This window comes from Hipposideros armiger, unplaced genomic scaffold (assembly GCF_001890085.2).
Source record: "Hipposideros armiger isolate ML-2016 unplaced genomic scaffold, ASM189008v1 scaffold_87, whole genome shotgun sequence".
Classification (NCBI taxonomy): Eukaryota; Metazoa; Chordata; class Mammalia; order Chiroptera; family Hipposideridae; genus Hipposideros; species Hipposideros armiger.
This window is the reverse complement of record NW_017731437.1, coordinates 4,246,977-4,273,215: the sequence shown is the minus strand read 5'-3', so window position 1 is coordinate 4,273,215 and position 26,239 is coordinate 4,246,977. Positions and strand designations below refer to the sequence as shown.

The window sequence follows — 26,239 nt, the reverse complement described above, 5'->3', positions numbered from 1 at the left end:
CGTCACTCAGAAAGGCCCCAACCCTCCCTGGGCCTTGGCACAGAAGGCCAGCAACACGAGGCTGTTCAAAGATGCGTTGCAATGACATACGAAAGGCCCTGGCACGTGACAGGCACGGGATAAAGTCATCGTTCCTTCCACTTGCTAACTTGCGGGGGGGCTGACCAGAAAGAAGCCAGGTAAGCTAGGCAAACCCCTTAACTGCTTCGATGAACAAAAGGAAACAAAAACTTGTCACGTTCAGGGAACCTGCTGGTCCAGGGAATCCTTGAGCCACTGTGACTGGTGGACACGGGGGCTGTTACATTCGTCCCTGCTGGCCATCCCAATGTCCCCAGGCGCTCCCCGGCAGGTGCCAGGTGGGGAGGCAGAGGGGAGGCCCCTCTCCCAGGCGGCCCTGACCAGGGCCCCGCACTGCCACCTCCCAGCTCCGTGAGCCTCCAGCTCCAGCCCGTGGCTTGGGGAAGGCGGTGGGGGAACAACTGATGACCTCATGCTGACAGGTGAGGAAATACATACTCTTCACGCGCCAGAGCGTCCTGACGATCTTGGCGTCGAACAGCGGGGCCACGGCCGTGATGATGACGGCCGCCAGCGCGGCCTTTGGGATGTAGTAGAACAGCGAGGTCAGGTAGTCCAGCGACAGCAGCACCAGGGCTCCTGTGGAGCGGGGACACCGGTGACATCAGGGCCCTGTCACCCCAACTCCCACCCAGCAAGCGAGGAGCCTGCCTGGGGGGCCCGGCCCTGCACTGGGGGACACAGCCGGGTGCCAGAGCCGACAGCACCATGGTCCCCGCCTCCTTCCCCCCAGCTCACGGCCACGGCACAAGGGGGGCACAGTCTGTGTGTGGGGGGGGTGCTCACCCGTTAGCAGGCCCCCCGCTGGGGTGCATACCCCCGACTGGGCATTCACAGCCGTCCTGGAAAGCAACAGAGACGGGTCAGTGGCTTTGGGAGCAGGCAGTCCACACAGCTGCGCTGGCCTTCCAGGACAGGGGCGCCGTGGGGCAGGCGCCAGAGGGGACATCGGGCCCCACCCACATCAGCATGTGGCTCAGGAACACAAAGGGGTTTTGGGGTCCTGTCACCAGAGGGGTACTTCCTGGACCTTCACAAATAAACCTGAAACCACCCATGGGCACATCCGAGAGGGGCCTAATCGTAAATCCAAACATCCAACAGGCTCATTGAACCAAACTCCCTGTCGCAGGCGGAACTGTGCTCCTCCCCCTCAAATCCTCATGCTGAAGCCCTCACCCCCAGCACCTCAGAATGTGACTATTTGGGGACAGGGCCTTTAAAGAGGTGACTAAGTCAAGACAAGGCTCTTAACCCAACCTGCCCAGTGTCCTTATGAGACAAGGAGATCAGGCACGAGGACGCACACAGAGGAAAGACCGCGTGGCGACACAGCGGGAAGTGGCCGTCTGCAGGCCGGGGACAGAGGCCTCAGGAGAAGACAACCCGCCGGCACCGCGACTTCAGGCTTCCAGCCTCCAATTGTGAGGAAACAAGTGTCTGTGGGTGAAGCCGCCCCGTCTGTGCTGTTACGGCAGATCCGGGAAAATGGCACACTCCATACCACGGGGTTCCCACCATCGTCAGAAATGACGACGGAGGTGCTTATTTTTTCGGAAAGTTGCTGACGATGCTGTCAAGTGTGGGGAATCCCACCTAACACGTACGAGGTGTGATCAAACAATACGGTGAATGTCTAAATAAAAAAAATGTATTACAGAGAAAGACACATTGCCATTAATCCCCCTCGCTTTGAACACACTTATCCCGTCGTTCTTGCCACTTTCTGAAGCAGCTCTGGAAGTCCTCTTTCGTAAGTGTCTTTAGTTGCGTTGTCGAGGCTGCCTCGATGTCCTGAATCATTTTGACTTTGGGGAAGAGCCAGAAGTCGCACAGTGCCAGATCCGGTGAGTAAGGCGGATGAGGACACACCGTAATGTTTTTATTTGACAGAAATTGCCATATACCAGAAGCGGTGTGTGACACGGAGCGTTGTCATAATAGAGGATGATTTACGGCACATTTTATTTTTTTTTAAAGATTTTTATTGGGGAATTGGGGGAATGGGAACAGTGCTGGGGAATTGGGGGAAGGGGAACAGACAAGTTGCTGTTGATTTGTTCTTCAGTCTAGTTGTGGAGGACGTTGCTTCACTGGCCCAAGTTGGCACCATCATTGCGCTCTTCCCCGGTGAGGCAGATCAGTCGCCGGCTTCTGGACGGCCGCTCACTGCGGCTGCTGGCCGCTCACGCTGGCTGCTGGCTACACACGGTAGCCCATGGCAACCCACTGCCAAGGGGCTGCAGCCTACGCCATCGCTGGCGACTCTCGGCAGCCCAGCTCCAGGTTGAGCTGCTGTTCAGCATCTTAGCTGTGGAGGGCAGTGTCACTGGCCCTCATATGTGGGATCCGAACCGGGGCCCTCTGGCATCCCAAGCCAGTTCCTGACCATCGCGCCACTGGGCCGGCCCTACGGCACATTTTAAAACACACCTTCTCTCAACCGTAGCTCACACCCAACTGACTGCACCGAACAAACTGAAACTTGTCACACACTGTTACTAAGGTTTAACACGCTGCTTCCCGTACTGGAGATCCCTGCCTTTCTGCTGGATGGCACTCGGCAGCAGCATTAACCATATTTTGTGATCACAACGGAAAGGCTCCATGTCACATATTGCTTCTGGTACCGCAATTTCTGTCAAATAAAAACATCACAGTGTGTCCTCATCCACCTTATTCTCCGGATCTGACACTGTGCGACTTCTGGCTCTTCCCTGAAGTCCAAATGGCCATGAAAGGTAGACATTTTGAATCGATTCAGGACATTGAGGCAGCCACGTCAGTGCCCCTAAAGAAAAGAAAGACGACTTCCAGAACTGCTTCAGAAAGTGGCAACAACAGTGGGATAAGTGAGTTCGAAGCGAGGAGACTATTTTGAGGAGGATTAATGGCAATGTCTTTTACTGTAATAAATTTTTTAATTTAAATATTCACCATATTGTTTGATCACACATCACATATGCATGCAGACACACACACAGACACACAGACACACACACACACACACACACACACACACACACGTATATCTGTATGGACTGAAAAGAGAAACACCAACGTCCAAACCGGGGTTTGTCTGGTGCTAGAACTGGAAGTTAGTTTTGTTCTTTTTTGACGTTCCTTTCTCATATGGCCTGTTTGGAAAACTGCACTCAGACCAAATGCCAGGGAGGCTTTCTCTGCCAAAGAACTGGTCCTTTGCCACCATGAAGGCCACAAAGGTGCCACGACGTGACTCCAACAATGCAGGACTCGGCCTCGTACGCACCTCTTAATAGCCCCTAACCTTGACCTTGTGCCAACTGTAGCTCCTCGGGGAGTTAAGCTTGTCTGTCTGTACACCCCCACAGAAAGCTTCCCCTAAGTCACCGTGCACTTCTATGGAGTCAGGCGGACATTTCGTTAAATAGTCACAGAATGTTTTCAGTGCCCTCTACATGCAAGGTACTCCGCAGACTCTTGGGGGTACAGAAACACGCTCTTAACTGAATAGGCTTGTGATCTAGTTATGCCAACGAGACATGTGGAGAGTTCAATTGAAAAAATTCGGTAGAGGTTTTATTTCAAACATTAACAGAGCACCTACCACGTCCCCGGCATCGCCTTACGCGCTTCTCACTTAGCCTTCCACAGAACTGAGGCGGGCCCCTCACCCCGAGGTGCGGGAGGCGGGGCAGTGTGTCCTGCGTCCCTCAGACGCAGTGGTTCGGGGATGTCAGACAGGCTGGGTCAGCGGTTCTGGGGACTCGGCCCCTGGCCAGCGCCGCCAGAGCCTCCTTTGCTCCCCTCCCCACAGGTCACCTCCAGTCCTGCGCTCCCGCCCCACGGAAGGCCCTACAGCCAGGCCACCACGGCGCCTGCGTGACCCACGCGCCTGCTTCAGGCAGACCTGCGGTGCCTCCCGCCGCCACTCTCCTTAGGATCAGTCCTGGCACCAAGACGCTGGGCACACCGTTGCCCCTGGTACTTTTTAGTATTCATCTGCAGCGCCATATACGGGCGTGAAGAAAACCAGTGAGATGCTGAAGGGGAGCAGGGCGGGCCCCTCCTGTGGACCAGCTGACCAAGGGCCACTGGCAGCCCCGTAACCGGAGGATGAAACGGTGAGGGGTGTGGGCAGGGCCCAGCGAGGGGAAGCGGCCTGGCTGGGACCTCCCCAGAGACACAGAGAAGGAAGGTGGTCACTCACCGTCCAAAGCTGCCGGTGACCGGGTAGGAAGAGACGAAGGATCCCAGCGTGTTGGTCAGGCCTCAGGAGAAAATAGAAAAACAGGTTTATAAGGGAGGGGAAGGGAGACAGAACCAGAAGGGAAGGAAAGATAGCAGGTGGGAGGAGTCGCCTGGGGCCGTCCCAGCTCTGATGCTTTCTCTCACGGAGGACAAAGGAAACCGAGGTCTTTGCCAAGTTGGCTCTCTGGCTTTAACGTAACTCTGACCGGCCTTGCCTACGTGAGCTGAACACGCCTTCTGCCCACGTTTGACAGAGAGAGGAACCCACCTCCCCAGGAGGGGAATGGCCGAGTAAGGCAAATGTGTCCACAGGTGGGCCCGAAGTGCCCGGGAAGTCAGCTGGCGTCCTCCACATTCCAACGAATTGATGGGCCGAAGGTCATGGCTAGTGAGCTGTCTTCCCCATGTGACGCTGATTAACCCACACTGGACAGAACTCATGCCCACGGCCTGGCTGGGACCTAAGAACCAAGCTAATGAGCCCACGTTTATCACAATCGGCCCGCCAGCATCCATCTTATCTGGGGACTTCACAAAGACACGGTCTCCCGGTTCCAGAGAGCCCACAACAGGGTCCCAGGTTCAAGTTCTGCGCTCAAGACGGCTTGAGGCAGGGCCCACTCAGAACCAGGCCCTCCTGGGTCCTGCAGCCCAGCTCATACCGAAAGCAGGCCAAACGTCAGCAGGTACGGCAAAGGCCACACGTGGTCGCCCTGACTTTTTACACCAGCTCCACTGGACTCAAGACCCAGCTCTGAGCGAAGCTTCTGACAGGCGGACCCCTCCCAGCGCCAGCAGTCTATGGGGTCTGTGTCTGCCTCCTGCCCTGCACTTGCCACAAGCTGCGTGGCCTGTGACACCACGGGGTCAGCAGCCTTCAAGGTCAACATGTCCACCCTGGCTTGTCGCTTCTGTCTAGGTTGATAGCCATCAGGGGAGGACTTTGCGCTATTTGTAGAAGTGGGAATGACAGCTCTGAGAATTCACATTTGGACCATTTACTGGTGGGCACCTGGGGACGTCAGACTTTCCCTGGGGCGAGGAGTCCCCAGGCCACCCTGATTCCACCAACACCCCACCCACCGTGAGCTCAAAGAGGGGCGCCGGCAACATCCCTGTGCAGCCCGTCCTGGGTCCCATGCCCTTTGCTGTCGAGTAAGCCCAGGGGCTGGGGTCCTAAACGCTGTCATGAAGTCGCCTGGGAGGACGGAACCCAGCAGTGCCACTGGTTAGACCTGTGCCCGCCTCATGAGGGGTAGCGGGGAAAGGCAGGAAGGCCGGGCACCCACGAAATTGAAAACAGTAATGATAACGGAATTTAAGATTCACACTGGGGGGCTGGCTGAGTGGCGCAATGGTTAAGAGCTGGCTTGGGATGCCAGAGGACCCCGGTTCGGATCCCGCATGTGAGGGCCGGTGACACTGCCCTCTGCAGCTGAGATGCTGAACAGCAGCTCAACCTGGAGCTGGGCTGCCCTGAGTCACCGGCGATGGCGTGGGCTGCAGCCCCTGTGGCAGTGGGTTGCCACGGGCTACTGTGTGTAGCCAGCAGCCAGCGTGAGCGGCCAGCAGCCAGCGTGAGCGGCCGTCCAGAAGCCGGCGACTGATCTGCCTCGCCCGGGAAGAGCGCGGTGGTGGTGCCAACTTGGGCCAGTGAAGCAATGTCCTCCACAACTGGACTGAAGAACAAGACGACAGCGGCTTGTCTGTTCCCCTTCCCCCGGTTCCCCAGCACTGTTCCCATCCCCCCAATTCCCCAATAAAAATCTTTAAAAAAAAAAAAAAAAAAGATTCACACTGGGGTCTCAAAACGAAAAAGAGGCCAGAGTTATGAAGACAGGAGAAAACGAAGTGTGATAGCGGCACAGGTCCTACCCAGTCAGGCAGCCTGGGGCCTGCTGCGGGCTTCACCAACCCACCTGCCTGGCCTGGACGGAGGCCACCAGGCGGGCTAAGGCACTCAGGGTCCCGCGGAGTCAGCAGGCTCACCTGAGGTTCCACTTAGCCACGTTCTTCAGCAATCTGGCCCCAGGAGGAGCGTTCTAGGCACCCCTGGCATAGAACAGGCCCCCCTGACCTTGGGGCCCGGTACACAGCAGGCGCCCCATAAGCTTCAGTCAGCACGGACACCGGATGCCAGCTCCCTACTCACTCCGAGCGGTTAAACTGAATCATTGGGACATCTGAGGATAAGGCCACTCTAATATTGCAAAAGGGCCCAAGTCGAGTGGGACACAGAGAAATGCGCAGACCTCGTGGGAGCGACGTGGTGATCTTACCGATGGCCAGCAGCTCTTGGTTAGCATTGATGCGGTAATTATTTTGAGATGCTAAAGAGAAGGAACAGTAAAAACATTGTCACTAGATAAATGGTATCACTAAGGAAATGTTCATGGAATGAAAAAAAAACAGGCTACAAAGTTATACCTACAGCATGTAAGGTTTGTAACTATAAGTGTATAAACACATAGAAAACACACACACGTAAGCAAGTGTATACAGATTCGTGTCTGTTTCAGAAAAAGGGTAGGAAATGTACAGCAGAATGTTAACAGCAGTTAACTGGGGATTGAGGAGGATTACAAGCGATTTCTTCTTTACGCATTTCTCAACTTTACAACAAACATGTATTGCCTTTATAGTAAGGGAAAAAGTTTTAAACTAAAAACCTCTCTGATTACCAGCCAAGATGGCTAGGAAGTCACAGCCAAGGCCATCGCAGGGAGATGAGTAGGCAAAGATTTGGGGGGAAATGTCGGGGTATGGGGAGGGGTAGGATATAAAAGTGGCTGGTAAACTATTTTTGTAAACGGCCAGACCGTAAATATTTTAGGCTTTGCAGGCCACACTCTCTGTTGCAACCACTCAACTAGCCCTTGTAGCACGAAGCTGCCACAGACAACACGTACATAGACAGCAAGGCAAACAGAACCTTATTTGTGAGCTGAATATGAATTTCATATACTGCTCATGGGTCACAAATTGCCAACCTCCTTTAGACTTTTTCCCCCAAACATTTAAAAAATGCAAAAGCTATTCTTAGGCTGTGGTTTACAAGCCCTGATTTCAGAAAGTGGCAAGCTTTACAAATTAGGGAAGGAGGTGTCAGCTGACTTCAAAAGAAAGTGGCAAGTTTTGTAAGTAATGAACAAGAGGTGTAAAGTCTGTAGGATGTAAATTGCAAGATATCCCCCCACCCCCACCCCCCAGGAAAAACAACCAAACAAGCAAAACAAAAAATGAAGAAAGGTGAGAGCTGGACATATTCCATATTGAAATGCGGTGTGACCTTGAGAGACCGCTGGCGTTTGGAAAGGAAAACCCTTAACAATGGACATTAGTTAAGAGTCTCCTTGGAACAGTGTAAGGGTCAAGATGCTGGAACTCTGGAGAAAAAAATGTAATCCTGGCACAGTTTGGGCTGGGCAATAAACACGATTTACGTAGTGGTAATCACACACACCATTTATTAGGTTTTAACCCTTAGAATCAACCTACACCCAAACAGGGTGACTAAACCATGTTACAGAACAGAATGAAAATGCCATCCATGGGGACAAGCCAAAACGGACTGCCCAGCAGCCCTGAGAGGGAAGGGAGGGGACACGTGAAGGGCTGAGCAGGCTTAATGCACACGGAGGGACTCAGGACAAATTCGACATGTTTAGGCAGATTTGCGTTTCCACAGACAGCAGGCTTGCAAACATTTAGAAGCCACCACTGGAAAGGGCTTTCATTGCAAATCCATTTCTACTATAGATTTTTTAAAAAAAAACACGAGACTGTTTTACTTGGATAAAAATTCAAAATTTTAAAAATCCAAACAGATGAAAAGCAAGCAAGAAAGCAGGCAAGCGAGGCAGGTGGGGCTTCAGGCTGGGACGCGAGGGAGGGTGTGGGTGGTGGGATCTTACCAAAGGATTTGGCAACTGCAATGCTCTCCAGGAGACCCATCAGGGGCACCACAGCCAGCCCGACCCCCATGTCCTGGGAGAAGAGAGTGGCACGGTAAGTGACCCTCTGGGGAAGGAGGGGAGGGGTCTGACCAGGCAGTGACCGCCAAGGCAGACGCCGGCCCTTCCATGTCTGACAGAGCCCGTATGCGGACTCCAGGGCCATGTGCTCCCACACACTCATTGTACCAGAAACAGGACACCGAGCACAACACAGCAAACTCCTGTGCACCCACCAGTGTCCACAGAGCAGGACCACCCCTGGGCTTGAGGCAGAAAGATAAACGTGGGGTCCAACATGGAAGCCTTTCCTGCCTGTCCCTGCACCCAGAGACACCGTTTCCCAAGGACTTAGCAGTCCCAGCCGAGCCCAGAGCTCCCTGTCACTAAGCAGATGCATCCGGGGCACAGAACCAGGCCCAGGGGCCACTGTGGCCTCTGCCAAGCTGGCCTGGCTCCCCGTTTCTACCCACCTGTACCATTTCAGTGAAGGAAACTGTCCTGTTGGCAGTGGTCGCTGAGAAGGGAGGGGTCAGGACTGAAGGGAGCCCCTTGATTATCTTCCCAGTTAGAACAAAAGGTTGGTATCCAGTCACCTCGAAGGAGTACGCGACCAGAGCAGCAAAGGAGACCACCAGGGCATTGCGAGCTAGGACAGAAGGAGAGGCCTGTCAGTGAAACCTGGCTCCTCTGGGGAAGGAAGCAGAAGACCCCCACATCCCCCAGCAACGACTTCGTCCACTCCAGCCTGGGGAACACACGGATACAAGACAGCACGTGGCCGGCGTGAACCCATGACACTGTGGAAAATGCACCAAGGTAGGACAGAGGAGGGGCAACCACAGGGCCAGTACGCACGTCATCCACTGGTTCCACTGGTCACCAGTGACTGCACAGCCGACGGCACAGCCGGAAACACACTTTGAGATCAGATGTCTCCCAGGGCAATTCTGCTCTGAAGCAAGATGGAGTAACAGAGCCGGCTTCCCCTGCTGCCTGAAACAGCTAACCACTGGGCAAACCATGAGACAATGGTCTACATATACCTCCCAAAACGAACTTCTAGGAATGAAAACCATGTTTGGAATGAAACTGTATTGGGTGGGATTAACCATGGATCAGCTATTGCAGACCAGTGAACCTGAAGATGTGGCAATAGAAGCAATCCAAAATCAAACACATAGAGGAAAGTAAAGGTTAAAAAATCGTACAGAGCATCAGTGGCTGAGGAACCATTTCAAGTAGCTGATCTACATGTATGAGAGTCTACAAAAAAAGCCCGTGGGGCGGTGTAGGGGGCCAGTACGAGGATTTGAAGAAATAACAGCTGAATAGCAAATTTGATGAAAAGTGCACTCACATATCCGAGAAGCTCAATGGATCCCACGCACAAAAAAACATGAAAAAAACAAAAAACGACAACTAGGCACATCTTAGTCAAGCTGCCTAAAATCAGTGATAAACAGAATGTCTTAAGAGCAGCCAGAGAAAGGCCATCTATGGAGGAACAAAGATAAGAATGACAGCAAACTTCTTGTCATAAAAGAATGACAGCAAACTTCTTGTCATAAAAGGTTGGAAGATAGAATCGTATCTTTAAAGTATGAAGGGGGTGTGGGGGGGTAACCTGTCTAGAAATCTTTATCCAGAAAAACTACCTTCCAAAAATGAAAGCAAAGTAAAGACTCCCATAAAAGCCGGAAGAATTCATCACCAGCAGGCTTGCACTACAAGAATCAGTAAAGGTCCCCCAGGCAGAAGGAAACTGACAGAGATGAGAGCCTGAGGCTATACACAGAAATGAAGGCCACCAGAAAGCGAGTGGTGATGTGGGTACATGGAAAAGGCTTTGTCCTTAAAAGTAAGGGCGTGTTTAAAGTGAGCTAATAACGATTACTGTGGCATTTACAACAGAGCTGAAGAAGAACAGTGACAAGGGTAGCACAAAGGCAAACAAGGGAGAGATGGGTGTGTCCTTGCCATGAGGTTCTTGTATCAACGGGAAGTTGAATAAATACTTCAATAAGATAAAGAGGTATACCATAAACCCTAAGGCAACCACTAACAAAGAAAAACAAAAAAACACACTGTAGGTACAGTCCATAAGCCAATGAAGGAAATAAAAGGGAATCAGAAAATACTCAATCCAAAAGACTGTAGACAGGGGACCAAGGACAAACGAGACAGACAGGAAACAAACAGCAGAAACCAAACACACCGATCGTCATATTACATGTAAGAGGTATCACCCCCAGTTAAAAGGCAGATTGTCAGAGTGACGTAAAAGACAAAACCCATCTACACACTTCTCACAAAAACACTTTAAACATAAAGACACAAATAGGTTAAAAGTAAAAGAGTGGGAAAATATGTGCTAACTCATAGGAGGCTGGAGTAACTGTATCAATATCAGGGACAAAGAGGATCATTTCAAGAGAAAATTATAATTTGATATGTGTATGTACATACAACGTATGTTCTCTGACCACAATGGAATTAAATAGAAATCAATGGCAAAATACTAACTGGAAAATCTCCAGATCTTTGAAACTAAATAACTCCAAAATGGCCCCCCCGATTGAAGGAAGAAATTAAATAATCAACTTCTAAATAATTCATGAGTCAAAGGAGAAGTCAAAATGGAAATTAAAGTTTTTAGAACTAAATGAAAATGAAAACACAACCTATGAAAATTGTGGAATGCAGCTAAAGCAGTACCAAGAGGAAAATTTACAGCACTAAACATCTATATATAGTAGAAAAGGAAAAAGGTCTCAAAGTCCTTAACTTCCATCTGAAGAATTTAAAAAGACAGGTAAAGTAAGCCCAAAACAAGCAGAAGGAAGAAAATAATGAAGACCAGAACAAAAATCAATGAACTAGAAAACAAAATACTGAGATCAATGAAATCAAAAGTTGGTTCTGTGAGAAGATCAATACAATCAACAAACTTCTAGATCCACTGATTAGGAAAAAAGGCAGATCACCTGGGGGCAAGTCCTCGCTCTGCTCTGTCCTAGTTGTGTGATTTGAGAGGTCTCCTTTGGTTTGTCTGTTTTACCTTTCAGAGCCAAAATGGGGAAAGTGATATCCAATCCTGGAGACATTTATGAGAATCAAAAGCAGTATGTCTGTCAAGTGCTTTATAAGCCATAAATCACTACTTGTCAGATTACAACTCATTCAACTTCTGCAAGGCTCCCCTTTTCATCTGCAAGAGGGGGGAAGTGACAAGTGTTCTGTCTACCTCACAACGGCGTAATGGGGCTCAGGGGAGGTACAAATTGTGAAACAAATTTCCTACTAAGTGCTAAACAAACACAAGGTATTGCTCAGATTAACCTGTCCTCACTCAGCTAAAATAGAAGCTTAAACGGTGACTTAAAAAACAAACAGTTGAAGCTTGGTCAGTAGTTTCTGAAGATGATGCTACCCGTTCTGGAGAGGGGACGGCGGCAGTCCTCAGGCTGCAGCGTGGCCACGGGTCAGATGACCAGCACGCTGATGTGCAGACTCAAAGGCCTGGGCGGGACCTGAGAGTCTGCATCTCCCACAAGGTCCCAGGGCATGTCGAGGCTGCTGGTCTGACGCCACACTTTGAGCATCGAGATTTTAGAGAACAGACTATTTGCCTATTTCCACTCATTTACAGATGCCTGACCTAAATCTCAGGCACTTTGTCAAGGGACTCGGGCTGGACCAAATGCCAGGTAAGTGGCGAAAAGGGGACTCGAAGCCAGGTGTTTTCAGCCTAAGCGTGCTGCCCTTCCACCCTCCAAGCTCTCAGCATTTACTCACAGCCTCCGTCTGCAGAGCAGGGTCTGGTAAGCAACTCTGGGGACTGGCGGCTGGAAGTGACTGAGTGACTGATCTAGCACCCCCTCCCGCCTACAGCTGACTGGGTTTCATGGCGGTAGAAGCAAGGGGCCAAGAGCGGGGTGATTTCCATTCCCGCTCAGCTCTGAGAAAGTCCAGTAGCTACCCACACCCCAGCTCCTGTCCCTGCTTTCCTCTCTGGATGTCACCAACTGGCAGCTCAGCCACAGGGACTGCTGATGAGAGGTCCCCACCTCCCCAGAGATGGCCCTTCAACCAGCGATGCCACACGAACCCTTCACTGCAGACTTTCTTTATGGAAACTGTTGATTCCACCCTGGAAGCAAAGTTTTCCTCCAGCAGTTGGCCTCGGTGGCATCTGTTGTCTCCCCGAGGGACCTGCCCACACACCAGGGTCTCTCGCTCGACCTCAGCACTGCTGACACTTGGCGCCAGATCGTTCTTTGCGGTGGGAGGCTGTGCTGGCTGGATTTCACAGCAGCTGCAGGATGCTTACGGCTCCCCTGGCCTCTTCCCATTGGATGCAATAGGAGCCTTGTGCAGTAGTGTCAACCAAATATGTCCCCAGACACTGCCAAATGTCCCCTGGGGGCAAAGGCACCTGAGAATTCTAGCTGCACAATGTTATCAGCCCTGGCTGCGTATCAGAACCAGTGGGTTTCAAACATCCAGGTGCCCAGGTCACGCCCCGACCAGTGACATGAGAACTTCTAGGAGTGGGGCTCGGGGCTCCTAGGGCGAACACAGCTTGCAGCCCAGGTTGTGCAGCATGGCTGCGGGAGTGGTTCCCCAGCCAGGAGGCCCCTCACCTGTCGTGGCGGTCCAAACCAGCCCGTGGCTAAGCCGCACGCCAAGCGGCATCTCGGGGTGCACGCGAGGCGTGTGGTCCCTCATCAGCTTCAGCAGCAGCAGCAACAGCATGCAGACCAGCCCCAGCACAGCATCGCCCACCCTGCAGACAGACGCCGGTCACCACCCCACCTGGCCAGCGGCACGCGCCTCCTGGCCCACGGCGGCCACTTCTGCTGGAGAGCTTTCTCTCTCGACTGCTCTTTTGCTTTCTCCTCAGAAATCTATTTCAACGCTTGTTTCAAAACTCAGTAAGTACACAGGCCCGTGCAGGACTGGGAGTCAAGGCCGCGATCACGGCAGCAGGGCCACAAGCGCAAGTTTTCACATAGCTCTCTGGGCTACACGTGCCTCGTCTGTTCTAGAAGGTTCACTCCTGACAGCCTATGATGCGCTCCACCCAGTAGGTCTCCACTTTTGCTGCCCCCAGGAGGCTGACCCCCACCGGTGGCATGGCCTGGGTCAGGGAGCCCCTGGCTTCCAGTAGGTTCAGCCCTGGGGAGGCCTCAGCCACAGATCAGAAGGAGAGAAGGTCACAGGGACTCCCCCACTCCCTCCAGGCCCCAGCGGGCAGCACCCCCTATGCGAACCCCTGAGCATTCATTTCTTTCTCTCGCTCCTCCAGCCAGAGAGGTGTCCTGGGTCCAGCTGGACTCACCTAGGAGCATCTCCTGCTTGTCCCTTTAACCTGCCCGCCCTCTGGGGCGGGGGGGGGGGGGCCTCCATCTGAGGGAAGTGCTTGATGCAGGAACCCCACGAACAGCTGCCTAGCTCTCACCACTGCTCCACCTGTTGTCCGTCCCCGGGCACCTGCCTTCCCCATGCCCCGTGTTCGGTCTTCCTCACTGAACTACGAACCTTTTGCGAGACAGACTGCCTGCTGTTTCTCTATTGCACGTCTCTTCCCACTTCTACCGCCCAAGGCAGCTCTGCCTGGGTTCACAGCGTCCGGCCCTCAGGTTGCCTCGAGCAGAACATCTCATCCTTCCAGGTGCACACGGACCAGCTGGGCCCGGGAACCCTGATTCAGCTGGTCGGGGCCCACCAGAGACCTGTGAGCCTAACCAGCTCCCCAGTGACGCTGGTGGCACTGCTCTGGGGACCACTGCTGGAGCAGCAAGGCCCCGGGTGATGGAATAAATGCCACCCGGAAGCGGAAGGAAAGGAGGCCAGAGGGCGGCCTGGAAGAAGAGCTTCCTCACGGGGAACAGAAACAAAGCCAGCAGGGTACCTGGTCTCTCCAATATTGCGGAAGGTGTGATACACTTGCAGGAAGAACTGCCTGGGGATGTTTTGGAGTCCCAGCAGGTTCTGTTCAAACAGAGACTCGGGTCAGCCAACCTTCCCCAAATAAGGCCTGAAGCCCCTCCCCCGGGGCCCTTCCTGGGGGCACGTCTCAGGGGTTTCCAGGGACCACCTGCTCCTTCCAAAGCCCCAGAGGACAGATCAAAGTTATCCCGGGGAAGGGCATTTCACAACGTCTGCGGTCAATGACAAGTTATTTTCATTTCTGAGGAAAATCAGTCCCGGCAACAGGTTTGACCCGCCCTAGTCAGGGGTCCAGCCCGCAGCCCACAGCGCAGACTGTTGTCATTGGCTCATGGTTACGTCGGTCACTCAGTAGCCCGCCCCCCGCTGTGCAGGCCCCACCGACATTGGCCCAAGGCCGCGTTTACCACCCGGAGGCCCGCCCACTGGCACCACCCTCTGCCGGAAGGAAAAATCACGGCCGATGGGCAGAACCGCCCCGAGGGCTCCGAGGGCGTCCAGGGAAGCGGCTCCCCAGCCAAGCCCGGGCTTCCCACCGTGATCCCGGCCTTCAGGGGTCCTCGGGAGGAAAAAGGGGCTCCACTCTGCTTTAATTCTTCATCCCGTTTGAGACCGGGTTGGGGGCGTTGGAGGCCCCGACTCCAGGCGGCCAGCTCGGTCCTTGGGCCCCAAAACCCATCGTACTCAGACCCCCAAGGGGAAGGGCACCGGGGTGGGTGGACACCCACGAGGACCCCCACCCATACCAAGCCCAGGGGCTCTCAGACGGCTGTCATGTCCTTGACTTCAGGGGCCCAGGGTCTCTAAGTACCGAAGCATACAGAAGACACCCTCCACGTGCATTGTGATCGTATGAAAGAACATTCTTGACACTAAAAACAAAGGATACGGTTTCCAGAATAAAGAACAGGCCGTCCCACCAAACAGCATTTGCCAAGCTTACCCTGACGTGTGTACCTAACACCTAAGTGGCCTTCACCCTCACCTTTTTAAGTTGTTTCCTCCTCTCTAAACCGAGGTAATGGTAAAACTACCTCCCGTGGGTGTTGTGAGAATTAAACGCAGGGAAAGTGTGTAACCCAGTACCTCGCACACAGGAAGAACACAGAATCATCAGCTCCTTTATTCCCACACACGTCTCCTCCACTGGGGGAGACTCACTCACAGGCCAACCTGGAGCAGAGCCTGGCCCTGGGAACCAAGGCTTGGAGAGGCTGGGGTGGTGACCCGAGGTCACGAGGCACGGGCATGGCCCTGCGTCTGCCACCAGGGGCCCCTAGGCTTCATTTGTACAGTTCAGCACACCCAGCTGAGCACACAGCTACTTTATGCCACGCACAGCAAAGCAGTTCCTGCCTCCAGGAACTTAAAGCCCAGTGGAAGGAGAATAAATGACATTCTCAGATAAAGAGCAATCACTGATTCCAGTACTTCTTACAGATGTTTAAATAGAAATAAAAAGAAGAACGGCATTCGAAAAATATTAAACAGAAATTGGAAAAAGCAAAAATGAAACCGCCTACCTAAATTAGCGTGGGGGAGTCGCTTGTTGGTTGAAATGGGGCGGTATGCTCGTGCCCGGTGAGGGCAGCAGAACAGAACCACTCCAGGAGGTGAACCGAGCACCCTGGCGTAAAACCTCCGACAAGAGCAGGGGCTGTCATTACAGGCCTCCCAAGTTAACTGCTGTGCAACCTGACCATCACTCAACACCTCCCCAAGCGGTCACTGTATTCATGGAGACCCACGCGAGTGCTGTGCTCTGAGCTCTGGAGCAGGACGGGGACTAGCCTGCACATACTGGTCCTCCTACCCAGCAGGTACCCCGGTGCCAACAAACATCCTTACCTTGATCTGCCCAAAGCCGATGGTGATGGCAGCAGCAGAGGTGAAACCTTTGATGACAGGACAGGAGACGAAGTCCAGCAGGAACCCTGACCAGCCAAGAGAGAACAGTGAGCTGGTCCCAGAGGACACCATGGACGTGGGCGGGGAGAGCTGGTGTGGGTGGGAGTGGGGCTACGGACTGGTGGGCGGCACACCCTGTGTGGGCTGGTTTGGAGAGCAGGAAGGGGAGGCTAGGGTCTGAGGCCCTGGGCACAACAGGGAAGCGCTGGGGGCTGAGGGTGCCCCCACCCTCAGGGTTGGCCCCTGGAACGCGAAGAAGGAAATGCTGAGCGCAGGGCATCGCCAGGAGGCAGGTGCCTCGGTTCCCCAGAAGAGAACCTCAGCACCCCTCCCCCGGCAGAAGCCCGAAGATCTTACCCAAGCGCAGGAAGCCCATGGCTAACTGGATGCAGCCCGACAGGAAGGCCAACAGCACGGCATAGGCGGGCTCGTGGAAGGTGTAGGAGGACACCAGGAGAGACATGATGGCCGTGGGGCCGAGAGTCACATCCCGGGAGGTGCCCAGGAAGAAGTACACAAAGCACCCCATGAAGGCAGAGTAAAGGCCGTACTGTTGGAGAGAGAGGGCGATGAGCAGCCAGGAGACACGCCCACGGGTCCCTGGGGTCGCCGTCTCAGCACGGCTCTGTGGTGCCCACTGTGGACTTGCAGCACAACGGTTCCCACAGGCAGGGAGACCTCTCACCCTCTCTTACCCACGGCTGTGGCTCTGCAGTGATGAGGGGACCTTTTACCTACCCGCCTGCGAAAGCACAAAGGCCCGTGTGCTTACGTCGGGTCTGTGCGTCTGAGAAAGCGCTTACAGCTCCATGAGCCATCCTGCTGGCCCCGTTAAGCAATCCAGAGCTAGCCCAATGACAGTGTGGCAGCGTGACAAGAGCAGTTACAGGGCGTGTGTCCGCCCAAAGGCAGTCACATGCTCTAGCTTGTAAGCCAAGGTTTCTCTGGCCCCATGGGACTGAGCCCTGGGTGCCCCCCTTGTCTGGAGGTGACACCATGCGTTTCTGCTCTGCTTCTGGGCAGGCACTTCGGCCCAGAGTGGGGTCAGGCGGTGTGGAGGGGACGTGGGGGCAGCCAGCAGGGGGAGACGCCTCACCTGGGGTGGGAGTCCAGCCACCTCCGCATAGGCCAGTGCCTGGGGAATGACTGTCAGCCCCACCGAGAGCCCAGCGATGAAGTCCATCCTCAGCCACTGCAGGGAGTAGTGGGGCAGCCAGGCCAGGAAGGGCAGCCACCTCTGCAGGGTCGCCAGGGAGCAGCAGCAGGTCATCGGGGCCAGGCCGGCACCCAAGGGCCTGGCCTGACCCAGCGCCTTCACAGAAGATGACATTCCTGGGGTGGGCATGGGGGGACACAGACCAGCAGTCAGGGTCCGGGCTTCAGAACACCCAGCCATAGGGAGGGAGTCCAGGGGCATCAGGAGAGGTCCAGTCCGTCTCCCCCGCCCCCTCCCCCCGGGCTGGAGGGGCTCTGAGCCGGGTGGGTTAAATCCCCCAACCTTGCTGTTCTGAGAGAGGAAGCCAACAGCCTGTGCCAAAGGACCCTCCCCTGCTCACTGCCCTCCCTGAATCCCTGCGGCCCAAACCCCAGGTGCCTTCTCTCCCTCCATCAGTGCTTGTCCGCAACAGTCATAAGCGATTTCCCAACGAGAAACCTAAACACTGATGACACGCAAGGTCTGTCCTCCTGGGACAATGTTTCCTTTTTTTTACCCCTTTCTCCTCAGGGAGCAGTGCAGAGAGAGGCAAGGTCCACGGGGTACGGGGGCGCCCTGGTCTAGCTGGCAGGGTGTGTGGGGGGACTGGAGGCCCTGAGGACCCCAGATTTCCAAGTGCGCACCATGGCGCCCCCCCCAATACGGCTGACTGCGGCACGGGTGGGGGGATCTCCCATCCTGAGGCTGCGCCCTACTCCAACCCCCACCTGTGGCATTCGCAATCCTAGAGGGGTCCCGAGGGCTCTAGTTGGTTCTGGGAAAAAGTCAGAGACCCCTCTACGGATTCCAAGTGCGCAAGCATCCTCTAGCGCCCTGGCGCCCCCTGCGCGCAGAGTCGGCCCCAGAGCACCCCACTGCCTGGGCCCCGCGGGCTGCTCTGGAGAGAACCCACCGCCCACCCCCGAAGCCCTTGCCTTGCCCCGACCACGGCGTCTAAGGGTGGGGACCCCACACTGGCTGACGGCGCTGTCCCCGGCCCCAGCAAGGCCGAAAGCGGCGGGGACCTGGGTGGGGACGCGGTGGGTGAGGAGCGGGGGTCCTCGCGGAAGGAGCCCTCACCCTCGGACTCCACGCTGCCCCCCACCTCCGGCGACCCCGGTCGCCCCCAGCGGCTCGCCCACCCCGCCCCGGGTCCCGCCGCCCGCCGCAGACTCACCGGGCGCGGTGGTCCCTGCTCTCCCCGAGTCGCCGCCGCGACCGTCCCAGAAACCGCAGAGGTGGGGAGCGAGGGGCGGGGCCGCGCCCACGTCACCCGGGGCGGGGCCTGGCGCTCACGTGACCCCCGGCCCGGGGCGGGGCCTGGCGCGCACGTGACCGCGGGGAGCGCCGGGGCCGAGAGCTGCCGCCATGCGCCGCCCCGCGCCGCTCTGCTGGGCGCTGCTCCTCGCCCTGGGGCTGTGTCGCGCGCACCGGGCGCGCCCACGGAACGTGCTGCTGGTCCTCGGTGAGTGCGCTCCCGCCAGCCCGCCGCCACCCCGGGCGCCGTCGTCACGGCCGCCTGTTGTCGCCCCCGGAGCAGCTGCTCGCCCTTCGCCAGCAGCGATCAGTACCGACCCCGGCCCTGAAGCCCGCCCTGCCTCCCGTCGCTGCTGCCCGCAGACGCTTCGTTGGCGGCTCCTCGGAGAGGAAGGCAGGGCGTTCTCGCCCACCGTGGGGACTGCAGGGGTGGGCTCCACCGTTCAGCACCCCACTGCCGCAGCAGGCCCTGACCCTGCACCCCCTTGCGTGCCCAGTGCCCCAGGGCTAACCCTGCGGGCCCCCAGCTCGGAAGGCAGGGCGCTTTCCAAGACTCGGATCCACAGATCCTAGACGGGATCAGCCCGAAAACGGGGGGCTGGTGCCCAAGTCCCCAGAGGCCAGCCAGAGTGCCCTGGGGTTCTCATCTCCTCCCCTAGGTTTTCAGATCCCCAGAGCTCTGTGGGTCGGCTCTCCACCCCGCCACCCCGCACTACCCGCCCGCCCTCTTCCCCAACCCCGTCCCCTCCCAGAAACCCCAAGTTCCCCCAGCACCCTGTTGTTCACAAGACTTCCCGCTTGAGTGACCAGCCAGGCTGTCACAAGGCAACCGGGTCGTTTCCTCTTTTGAGGTCTGGCCCTGTGCCAGGGTCACGTTTTCTGATTAACTTTGTGGTCTCTGGCCAGGCCCTTCAGCTAATTGCAACGTGCACACTCCTCTGAGGGAGCCCCCGTCACCTCCTCCTCGCCCGGGGACACTGGGGGAGAGTCTGCACGGGGACCCACCTCTTTGTGCAGTGTCTGCTGAGCCCAGCACTGCCCAGGCCGCCGGCCCGAGCACCCTGCCCACCAGGGCATCGTGCCTGCCTGCTCAGTGCTCACCCGGTTCCATACCTGACTGTCGGCGTTCCCACTCGGGCATCATGCCTGCTGCCGCTTTTGCCCACCTGGCCCATCTGGCCATCATGCCCTCCCGGGTAGCACGACTGGGCGCCACTGGCCCCGGCCACTGCGGCAGTCCCCAGGTCCCCCTTCCCACACGTGGCTCCTGAGCCCAGCCCACCATGCCCTCTGCGTCTCCCACCTTCCTCAGCCGACGACGGAGGCTTTGAGAGCGGCGCCTACAACAACAGCGCCATCGCCACCCCTCACCTGGACGCGTTGGCCCGCCGCAGCCTGACCTTCCGCAATGCCTTCACCTCTGTCAGCAGCTGCTCTCCCAGCCGCGCCAGCCTCCTCACGGGACTGCCACAGGTGAGGGCGGCAGGAGGCAGGAGCAGGGCACGGAAGAGGCAGAGCCCCCTCCCTGGTCTCCCCTGGGGGTGCATCCATCTTCCCTCCCAGCGGGAGAGGGGCTCCCAACGACCCACGCATGAGCCCTGCCCCACAGCTCTGAGCGACCATGAGCCAATCACTTACCTTTGAGCACCTCAGTCTCGTCACCTGTAATAAGGGGCCATAGTAGCACCTCATTCGTGGGGTGATTGTGGGGTTGGCCAATTACACTTTGTATGTACCACACGTGACTAGGTGTCTGGCATGCACTTGCCCAATGTTAACTCCCATCATGATACTGTCCCAGGAGCTCACATGACGATGGAGCTGCCATTTAAGGCACTTGTTTGGTTGGTTTTTTTTGGGTTTTTTTAGCTGAGCCATCCTGCCACCTGTTGGCAGCTCAGTGGCAGCTCAGCTCGGGCCACAAATCGAACTGGCGACCCTGTTGCTCAGAGTTCGCATTCTTGAGCGAGCTCTCAACCAACTGAGCCACTCGGCCGGCCCACTTATTCTTTTTTTATTGTGCTTAGAAATACACACATGAAATGTACCATCTTAACCATGGGTACATGCACAGTGCAGGGGCATTAAGCACACTCGCAGTGTTGTGTCACCATCACCCCCATCCATCTCCAGAACGTCCTCATCTTCCCAAACTGAAACTGTGTGCCCGTGAACCAAGTCCCCCTCGCCCTAACCCAGCCCCTGCAGCCACCATCCTACTCTCTGAATTTGGCTACTGTACCGCACAGATGCAGAATCATACGGGATTTGTCCTTTTGTGACTGTTTTCATTTAGCATAATGTCCCCAAGGTCATCCATGCTGTCGTGTGTGTCCATACTTCATTCCTTTTCAAGGCTGTCATACTCCCTGGTCTGGACATAGCACATTTCGTCTGTCCATCATCTGTCGATGGACACTTGGGTGCTTCTCCCCTTGGCTGCTGTGAATAGTGCTGCTGTGGACCTGGGTGTGTGCGGGCACTTACTCTGAACATATTATCTCGTGATGTTATCTGATAGCGAGCAGGTGAGCTCAGTGCGTCCCCACCTGAGAGACAGGCCTTCGTAAGAGGGGACCTGTGGCCTGGGCACAGACACTTCCCGACAGGCTTACCAGGCAGCTGTGACCCACGCTCGCTCTGGGCAGTGGGCCGCAGTGTGAGGTGGGGTTTTCCCTTCTCCCCTCACATCTTTCTAGTCTGAGCTTGTAACATGCAGTTGTTACTGGAATTGTTATTCCTTCCACACTGTAAGGAAGCCAGTTAATAAAAAGAGGCCTGCTGCTGTCTTTTTCACTTTAAGATGTGTGCTCATAATAGAAAATTTGGAAAGTACAGATAAGCAAAAGGAGGAAAATCAGAGCCCCTCCTAATGCTGGTGTCCATCCTCCCAGTCTGTTTCCTGCTGATGTCCCACGGGAGGGACCTATGGTGCGGACTGAGAAGTGGAGATCTCCCTGGGCGCCGCCACCTGAAGTCTGAATCGGGTCCCAGCAGGGCGGGGGTGGTGAGCAGGGGAGGGCAGGCGCAGGGCCCCGCAGCGGCTCCCGGGGCGGCCCCCACGTGGCCAGAGCCCTGCTCACTCATAGCGTCTCTGCCAGCAGCATCAGAACGGGATGTACGGCCTGCACCAGGATGTCCACCACTACAACTCCTTCGACCGCGTGCAGAGCCTGCCACTGCTGCTCGGCCGAGCAGGCGTTCGCACAGGTGAGGGGCTTGGTGCCACGGGGGTGTGGTGGGGGGGCAGGCTGGTGGCTTGTCCTGAGCCACCCTCAGCCCTGCGTTGCCTACTCTGAGCACTTGTCCCCGAGGACCTCGGCCTCCTGGCTGGGTGGTGGGGCCTGAAAACAGGGGCCTGGGCTGCCTTTGTAGAGGCCACGGCAGGGCTTGGGGGGCGGAGAAGGGGACGGAGGGTGTGGGAGACAGAAGGGGCCCTGGACAGGTCTGTCTCCCACCTCCAGGCATCATTGGGAAGAAGCACGTGGGGCCGGAGACTGTGTACCCCTTCGACTTTGCGTACACAGAGGAGAATGGCTCTGTCCTCCAGGTGGGGCGGAACATCACGAGAATTAAGCTGCTTGTCCGCAAGTTCCTGCAGACTCAGGATGACAGGTGGGAGGAGGGCCCCTGCCCCTGCCCCTACCCTTCCTCACGCGGCCAGACCTCAGTTACCGGGACGCACATCCCAGAGTGTTTATTTGGGATTGGAGTCCCTAGATGGTGGAGTCGGGGTAGAGAAGGTTCCAGAGGCTCGAGTTAATCTGGTCAGAGCAAGAGGGGACATGGGGAAACTGAGGCAGTGAGGCTAGACTTTCAGTGCTAGGGGAGGAGGCAAAGCCAAGGGATGTTCCTTCCAGAAGAACGGGGCTCCCCAGGGTAGGAAGCCAGGTGGTGTGTGAGCCGGCTGGCCTCAGCATCCACGCCCCCACTCTGGTACAGGCCTTTCTTTCTCTACGTCGCCTTCCATGACCCCCACCGCTGCGGACACTCCCAGCCCCAGTACGGGACCTTCTGTGAGAAGTTTGGCAACGGGGACAGCGGCATGGGGCGGATCCCAGACTGGACCCCCCAGACCTATGACCCACAGGATGTGCTGGTAGGAGGGCCCCTCCCATGTTCCTAAGACGCCCTTCTTCCTCTGCCTTGTAAATCTGTGGAGCTGCACCCCTCCCGTGGGCTCGAAGTCCTGGTCCCACCCAGGTGTGTGACCTAGTTAGAAGAGAGCCTCTGACTCATTGGATCCAGGTCCCATCCGTGGGGCCTGCAGAGAGAAGCTTAAAAACCTGGAATAACAGATCCAGAATTCGGAGCTGATCCATTCACAGGAAGGAAGATGATTTCAGGCCCTGGGAGGAAGGCCAGCACCCTGTCTGCCCGTCCCCCTAGCCGACCTGCTCTAACTGTGACTTCGCACCCACCTGCCCCCTAGGTGCCTTACTTCGTCCCTGACACTCCAGCAGCCCGAGCCGACCTGGCTGCTCAGTACACCACCATCGGCCGGATGGACCAAGGTGGGTTCCAGGAGCCCCAGCGGTGGTGGGGTGTGCCGCAGCCTGGGCTCCCGTCCTGGGCCCGAAGTCCACAATCACGGTATCGGCAGGGCCATGTTCCCTCTGGGCCTCTAGGGGACAAGTCCTTCATCACCCTGTCCAGGTTCTGGTGGCCCCAGGCGTTGCTGGGCTCATGGCTGCATCACTGCATTCTGTGCCTCTGTGGTCACGTGGCCTTCTTCTGTGTCGCCTCTTAGGACACTGTCATGGGATTTAGGGCCCACCTGGGTATTTCAGGATGATTTCACCTTGAGATCAGTGCCAGTTACATCTGCAAAGGCCTCCCTTCTCACATAAAATCCCATTCACTGGTTCCGAGTGGACATACCTTTTGAGGGGACCACCATTCAGCCCACCACAGAAGGCTGGTGCCTTCGTCTTGACCTGCTGGTGCTGCTAGTTCACAGTGACATGGGCAGGGGGCAGGCGTAGAGGGACTCCTATCTCTGTTCTCAGAAGACTGTCCGTTAGTTCCAAGGGCAGACGTGAGACCAGAAAACGGACGCCCGTGTATGGCAGCTAGCAGCGGGGCGACACGGAAGTGCTGAGGGATGGCCGGCGTCCCTGGAGGGGAGGGCTCAGGCGGAGGCCACGCAAGGCCTGCTCCAGGATGGGACGCTGGGTGGGGTGTTGGGCGAAAGGCCTGGGCTGGTGGGAAGGATGGGCGAGGTGATTGAAAGAAACGAGGCTGCAGGGTCCAGCGGCCGGGTGAGGACAGGGGCTCCCGTGCCTCCATGTCCATCTGTGGCTGAGCGCCGCTCTCGCCTGCCCCACCCCGCAGGGATTGGCCTCGTGCTCCAGGAGCTGCGTGGGGCAGGCGTCCTGAACGACACCCTCGTGATCTTCACTTCGGACAATGGGATCCCCTTCCCCAGCGGCAGGACCAACCTGTACTGGCCGGGCACTGCTGAGCCCTTGCTGGTGTCGTCCCCAGAGCACCCGCAGCGCTGGGGCCAGGTCAGCGAGGCCTACGTGAGCCTCCTAGGTATGGCTGGCTCTGCGTCTCATAGGGAGGGGGGACCGCGGAAGTGAAAAGTTAGTGGGGCCACCACACCCAGACTGCTCGGCACCCACTACCCTGTGCGGTTCCCACACCACCTGGCTGAGGAAGGGACACCACCACCCATTCTCTATATGCAAAAACGAGGCTCAGAGAGGTGACGTGAGCTGCCCAGGGTCACGCAGCTTGAAAGCACCCAGCTAGGACTGTAGCCTGGGTCTTGCCACCTTTGAGACTGTTGCTTTCCCACAGGCCCGCAGGTGAGCGTCAGCAGCACCCACAGCACTTGTTACTATCCAGATACCGTACCCCCAGAGTGCCTGGCAGGCCTGAGAATTTGCATTTCTGACAAGTCCCCCAGTGACCTTAGTGCTGCGGCCCCGGGGCACCCCACTTTGAAGGGCCAGGGCAGCAGCATGCTTGGGCCCCTGCAGCACGGGGCCCACGTCTCCCTTTGGCCCCAATTTGAGGGAATAGATGAGCCCCTATGTGCGGGCTCTCTCTGGTCTGAGGGGTTTTAGAAGGATCCTGAATACCACGAAGTTAGGGCCACCATTACAGGCATGGTGCCCCAGAGGGTGAGGCAGCAAGGACCGTGCTGGGCCCACGGGAGCCCTTCCCTGTTGGTGACCTGATGCGCCGGTGGCTTACCGGCTTTCCAGGGTGGCTTGGCCTCAGGCCTTCCCCGCGTGACCTTGTGCCCCTGGCACGCCCGTCATGCTGACACAGCCTCCTTTGCAGATCTCACGCCCACCATCTTGGATTGGCTCTCCATCCCCTACCCCCACTACGCCATCTTTGGCTCGAAGACCGTCCAGCTCACGGGCCGGTCCCTCCTGCCAGCGCTGGAGGCGGAGCCGCTGTGGACCACCGTCTTTGGCAGCCAGAGCCACCACGAGGTCACCATGGCCTACCCCATGCGCTCCGTGCACCACCGGCACCTCCGCTTGGTGCACAACCTCCACTTTAAGATGCCGTTCCCCATCGACCAGGACTTCTACGTCTCGCCCACTTTCCAGGACCTGCTGAACCGCACCACGGCCGGCCAGCCCACGGGCTGGTACAAGGACCTCCACCACTACTACTACCGGGAGCGCTGGGAGCTCTACGACCGGAGCCGGGACCCCCACGAGACCCAGAACCTGGCTGCCGACCCACGCTACGCCCAGGTTCTGGACATGCTCCGGACCCAGCTGGCCAAGTGGCAGTGGGAGACCCATGACCCCTGGGTGTGTGCTCCCGATGGGGTCCTGGAGGAGAAGCTCTGGCCCCAGTGCCGGCCGCTCCACAACGAGCTGTGAGGCCCGGGGCAGTGACCACAGCCCCTCCTCTGAGTCCCATATGCGGGCTCTCCCTGATGCTGGTGCCCTGCCTGCCTCTGCCTCTGTACAGGGCTGTGTCCCAGCCTCCCAACCCATGGTAGGGGACACTGCTGTCCTGTGTGCCAACACAGGAATTCCAGGGGGACCTTGGGACACGGTGGGATCCCCAGCCCATGACAGGTAAGGGTGGTCTAGGCAAGGGGGGGGGTCTTGTTTCCTGGGTTGGGTTGGGGGCCTGCAAATAGAAAGGCTGGGACCCGGGACTTGAGACCCTCTTCATTCTTTGGAACTCACAGATGTCCCCATGCCCGCCCCCGAGAGGAGACGGGCCTCCAGGTGCCACGTGGGTGGTGGGTGGGAACACAGCATCTGGCTTTGGTTAACCTCTGGTCTGGAGGAAACCTTGGAACAGCCCACGGTCAAGTTCCCGACCCCAGGCAGGGTTCCACTAGGCCACCGATTGCAGGCAGGCTCAGGTAACAAGTTTGATCCCCGTGTGTTGGGCACAACGCATGCTTTCTGAACATCTAAGGATGAAGCGCCCCCAACCTCAGGCTGCGCTTGTTCTGTTTGGAGGAACAGACCCCCCCCCTCCTTCGCCTGCCACTGGGCAGAAGCTCTGTCTGGGAAAACCCAGTAAGGGGACCTGCTCCCTCTAGTGGGTGGGCTCCCCCCGTCACCCTCCCCCACCAACTCCATCCTGGGGGCATGCGGAGAGCCACAGGCCGGAACACTGTAAAAGCTGCTTATTTTAGTAAAATGGACCAAAGTCTATTTCTGAA

General features: G+C 56.7%; 2 protein-coding genes across 5 annotated transcripts in view; one reads left to right on the top strand and one right to left on the bottom strand.

Annotated features, from left to right (window-relative positions):
• SLC26A11 (solute carrier family 26 member 11) overlaps nucleotides 1–20,039 on the bottom strand; it is a 23,769-nt gene extending 3,730 nt beyond the window's left edge. Inside the window, exons 1-12 of one of the 2 annotated variants that reach the window (XM_019644292.1) lie at nucleotides 19,954–20,039; nucleotides 17,227–17,462; nucleotides 16,488–16,680; nucleotides 16,071–16,156; nucleotides 14,185–14,264; nucleotides 12,914–13,056; nucleotides 8,741–8,916; nucleotides 8,229–8,301; nucleotides 6,594–6,644; nucleotides 4,274–4,334; nucleotides 868–923; nucleotides 520–660 (exon numbers count right to left, since the gene is read on the bottom strand). In XM_019644292.1, coding sequence (XP_019499837.1) covers nucleotides 520–660; nucleotides 868–923; nucleotides 4,274–4,334; nucleotides 6,594–6,644; nucleotides 8,229–8,301; nucleotides 8,741–8,916; nucleotides 12,914–13,056; nucleotides 14,185–14,264; nucleotides 16,071–16,156; nucleotides 16,488–16,680; nucleotides 17,227–17,460 — 1,294 coding nt within the window. In that variant the 5' untranslated portion in view covers nucleotides 17,461–17,462; nucleotides 19,954–20,039. Of the gene's footprint in view, nucleotides 1–519; nucleotides 661–867; nucleotides 924–4,273; nucleotides 4,335–6,593; nucleotides 6,645–8,228; nucleotides 8,302–8,740; nucleotides 8,917–12,913; nucleotides 13,057–14,184; nucleotides 14,265–16,070; nucleotides 16,157–16,487; nucleotides 16,681–17,226; nucleotides 17,463–18,502; nucleotides 18,583–19,953 lie in introns of those variants that run through there. The other variant, XM_019644291.1, reaches the window with a different exon arrangement.
• Nucleotides 18,645–26,239, top strand: SGSH (N-sulfoglucosamine sulfohydrolase). 3 transcript variants are annotated; one of them, XM_019644293.1, is made up of 8 exons: nucleotides 18,645–18,790; nucleotides 19,895–20,055; nucleotides 21,687–21,792; nucleotides 22,047–22,197; nucleotides 22,525–22,681; nucleotides 23,015–23,096; nucleotides 23,917–24,120; nucleotides 24,877–26,239. In XM_019644293.1, exons 1-8 carry the CDS (start codon nucleotides 18,694–18,696, stop codon nucleotides 25,434–25,436), a joined length of 1,518 nt encoding a protein of 505 aa, XP_019499838.1. In that variant the 5' UTR covers nucleotides 18,645–18,693; the 3' UTR covers nucleotides 25,437–26,239. The 3 variants fall into 3 exon arrangements, with proteins under 3 accessions (XP_019499838.1, XP_019499840.1, XP_019499839.1); XM_019644295.1 differs by lacking the exon at nucleotides 18,645–18,790 and having other exon boundaries at nucleotides 18,798–20,055; nucleotides 22,133–22,197; XM_019644294.1 differs by lacking the exons at nucleotides 18,645–18,790; nucleotides 19,895–20,055 and adding an exon at nucleotides 20,567–21,110.

Bases quoted from the DNA above. Each gene is read 5' to 3' on its own strand.
- SGSH (XM_019644293.1), top strand. From the start codon at position 18,694: ATGCGCCGCCCCGCGCCGCTCTGCTGGGCGCTGCTCCTCGCCCTGGGG. The intron at 21,793-22,046 runs GTGAGGGGCTTG...TCCCACCTCCAG, and splicing joins CCGAGCAGGCGTTCGCACAG to GCATCATTGGGAAGAAGCAC. The intron at 22,198-22,524 runs GTGGGAGGAGGG...ACTCTGGTACAG, and splicing joins CTGCAGACTCAGGATGACAG to GCCTTTCTTTCTCTACGTCG.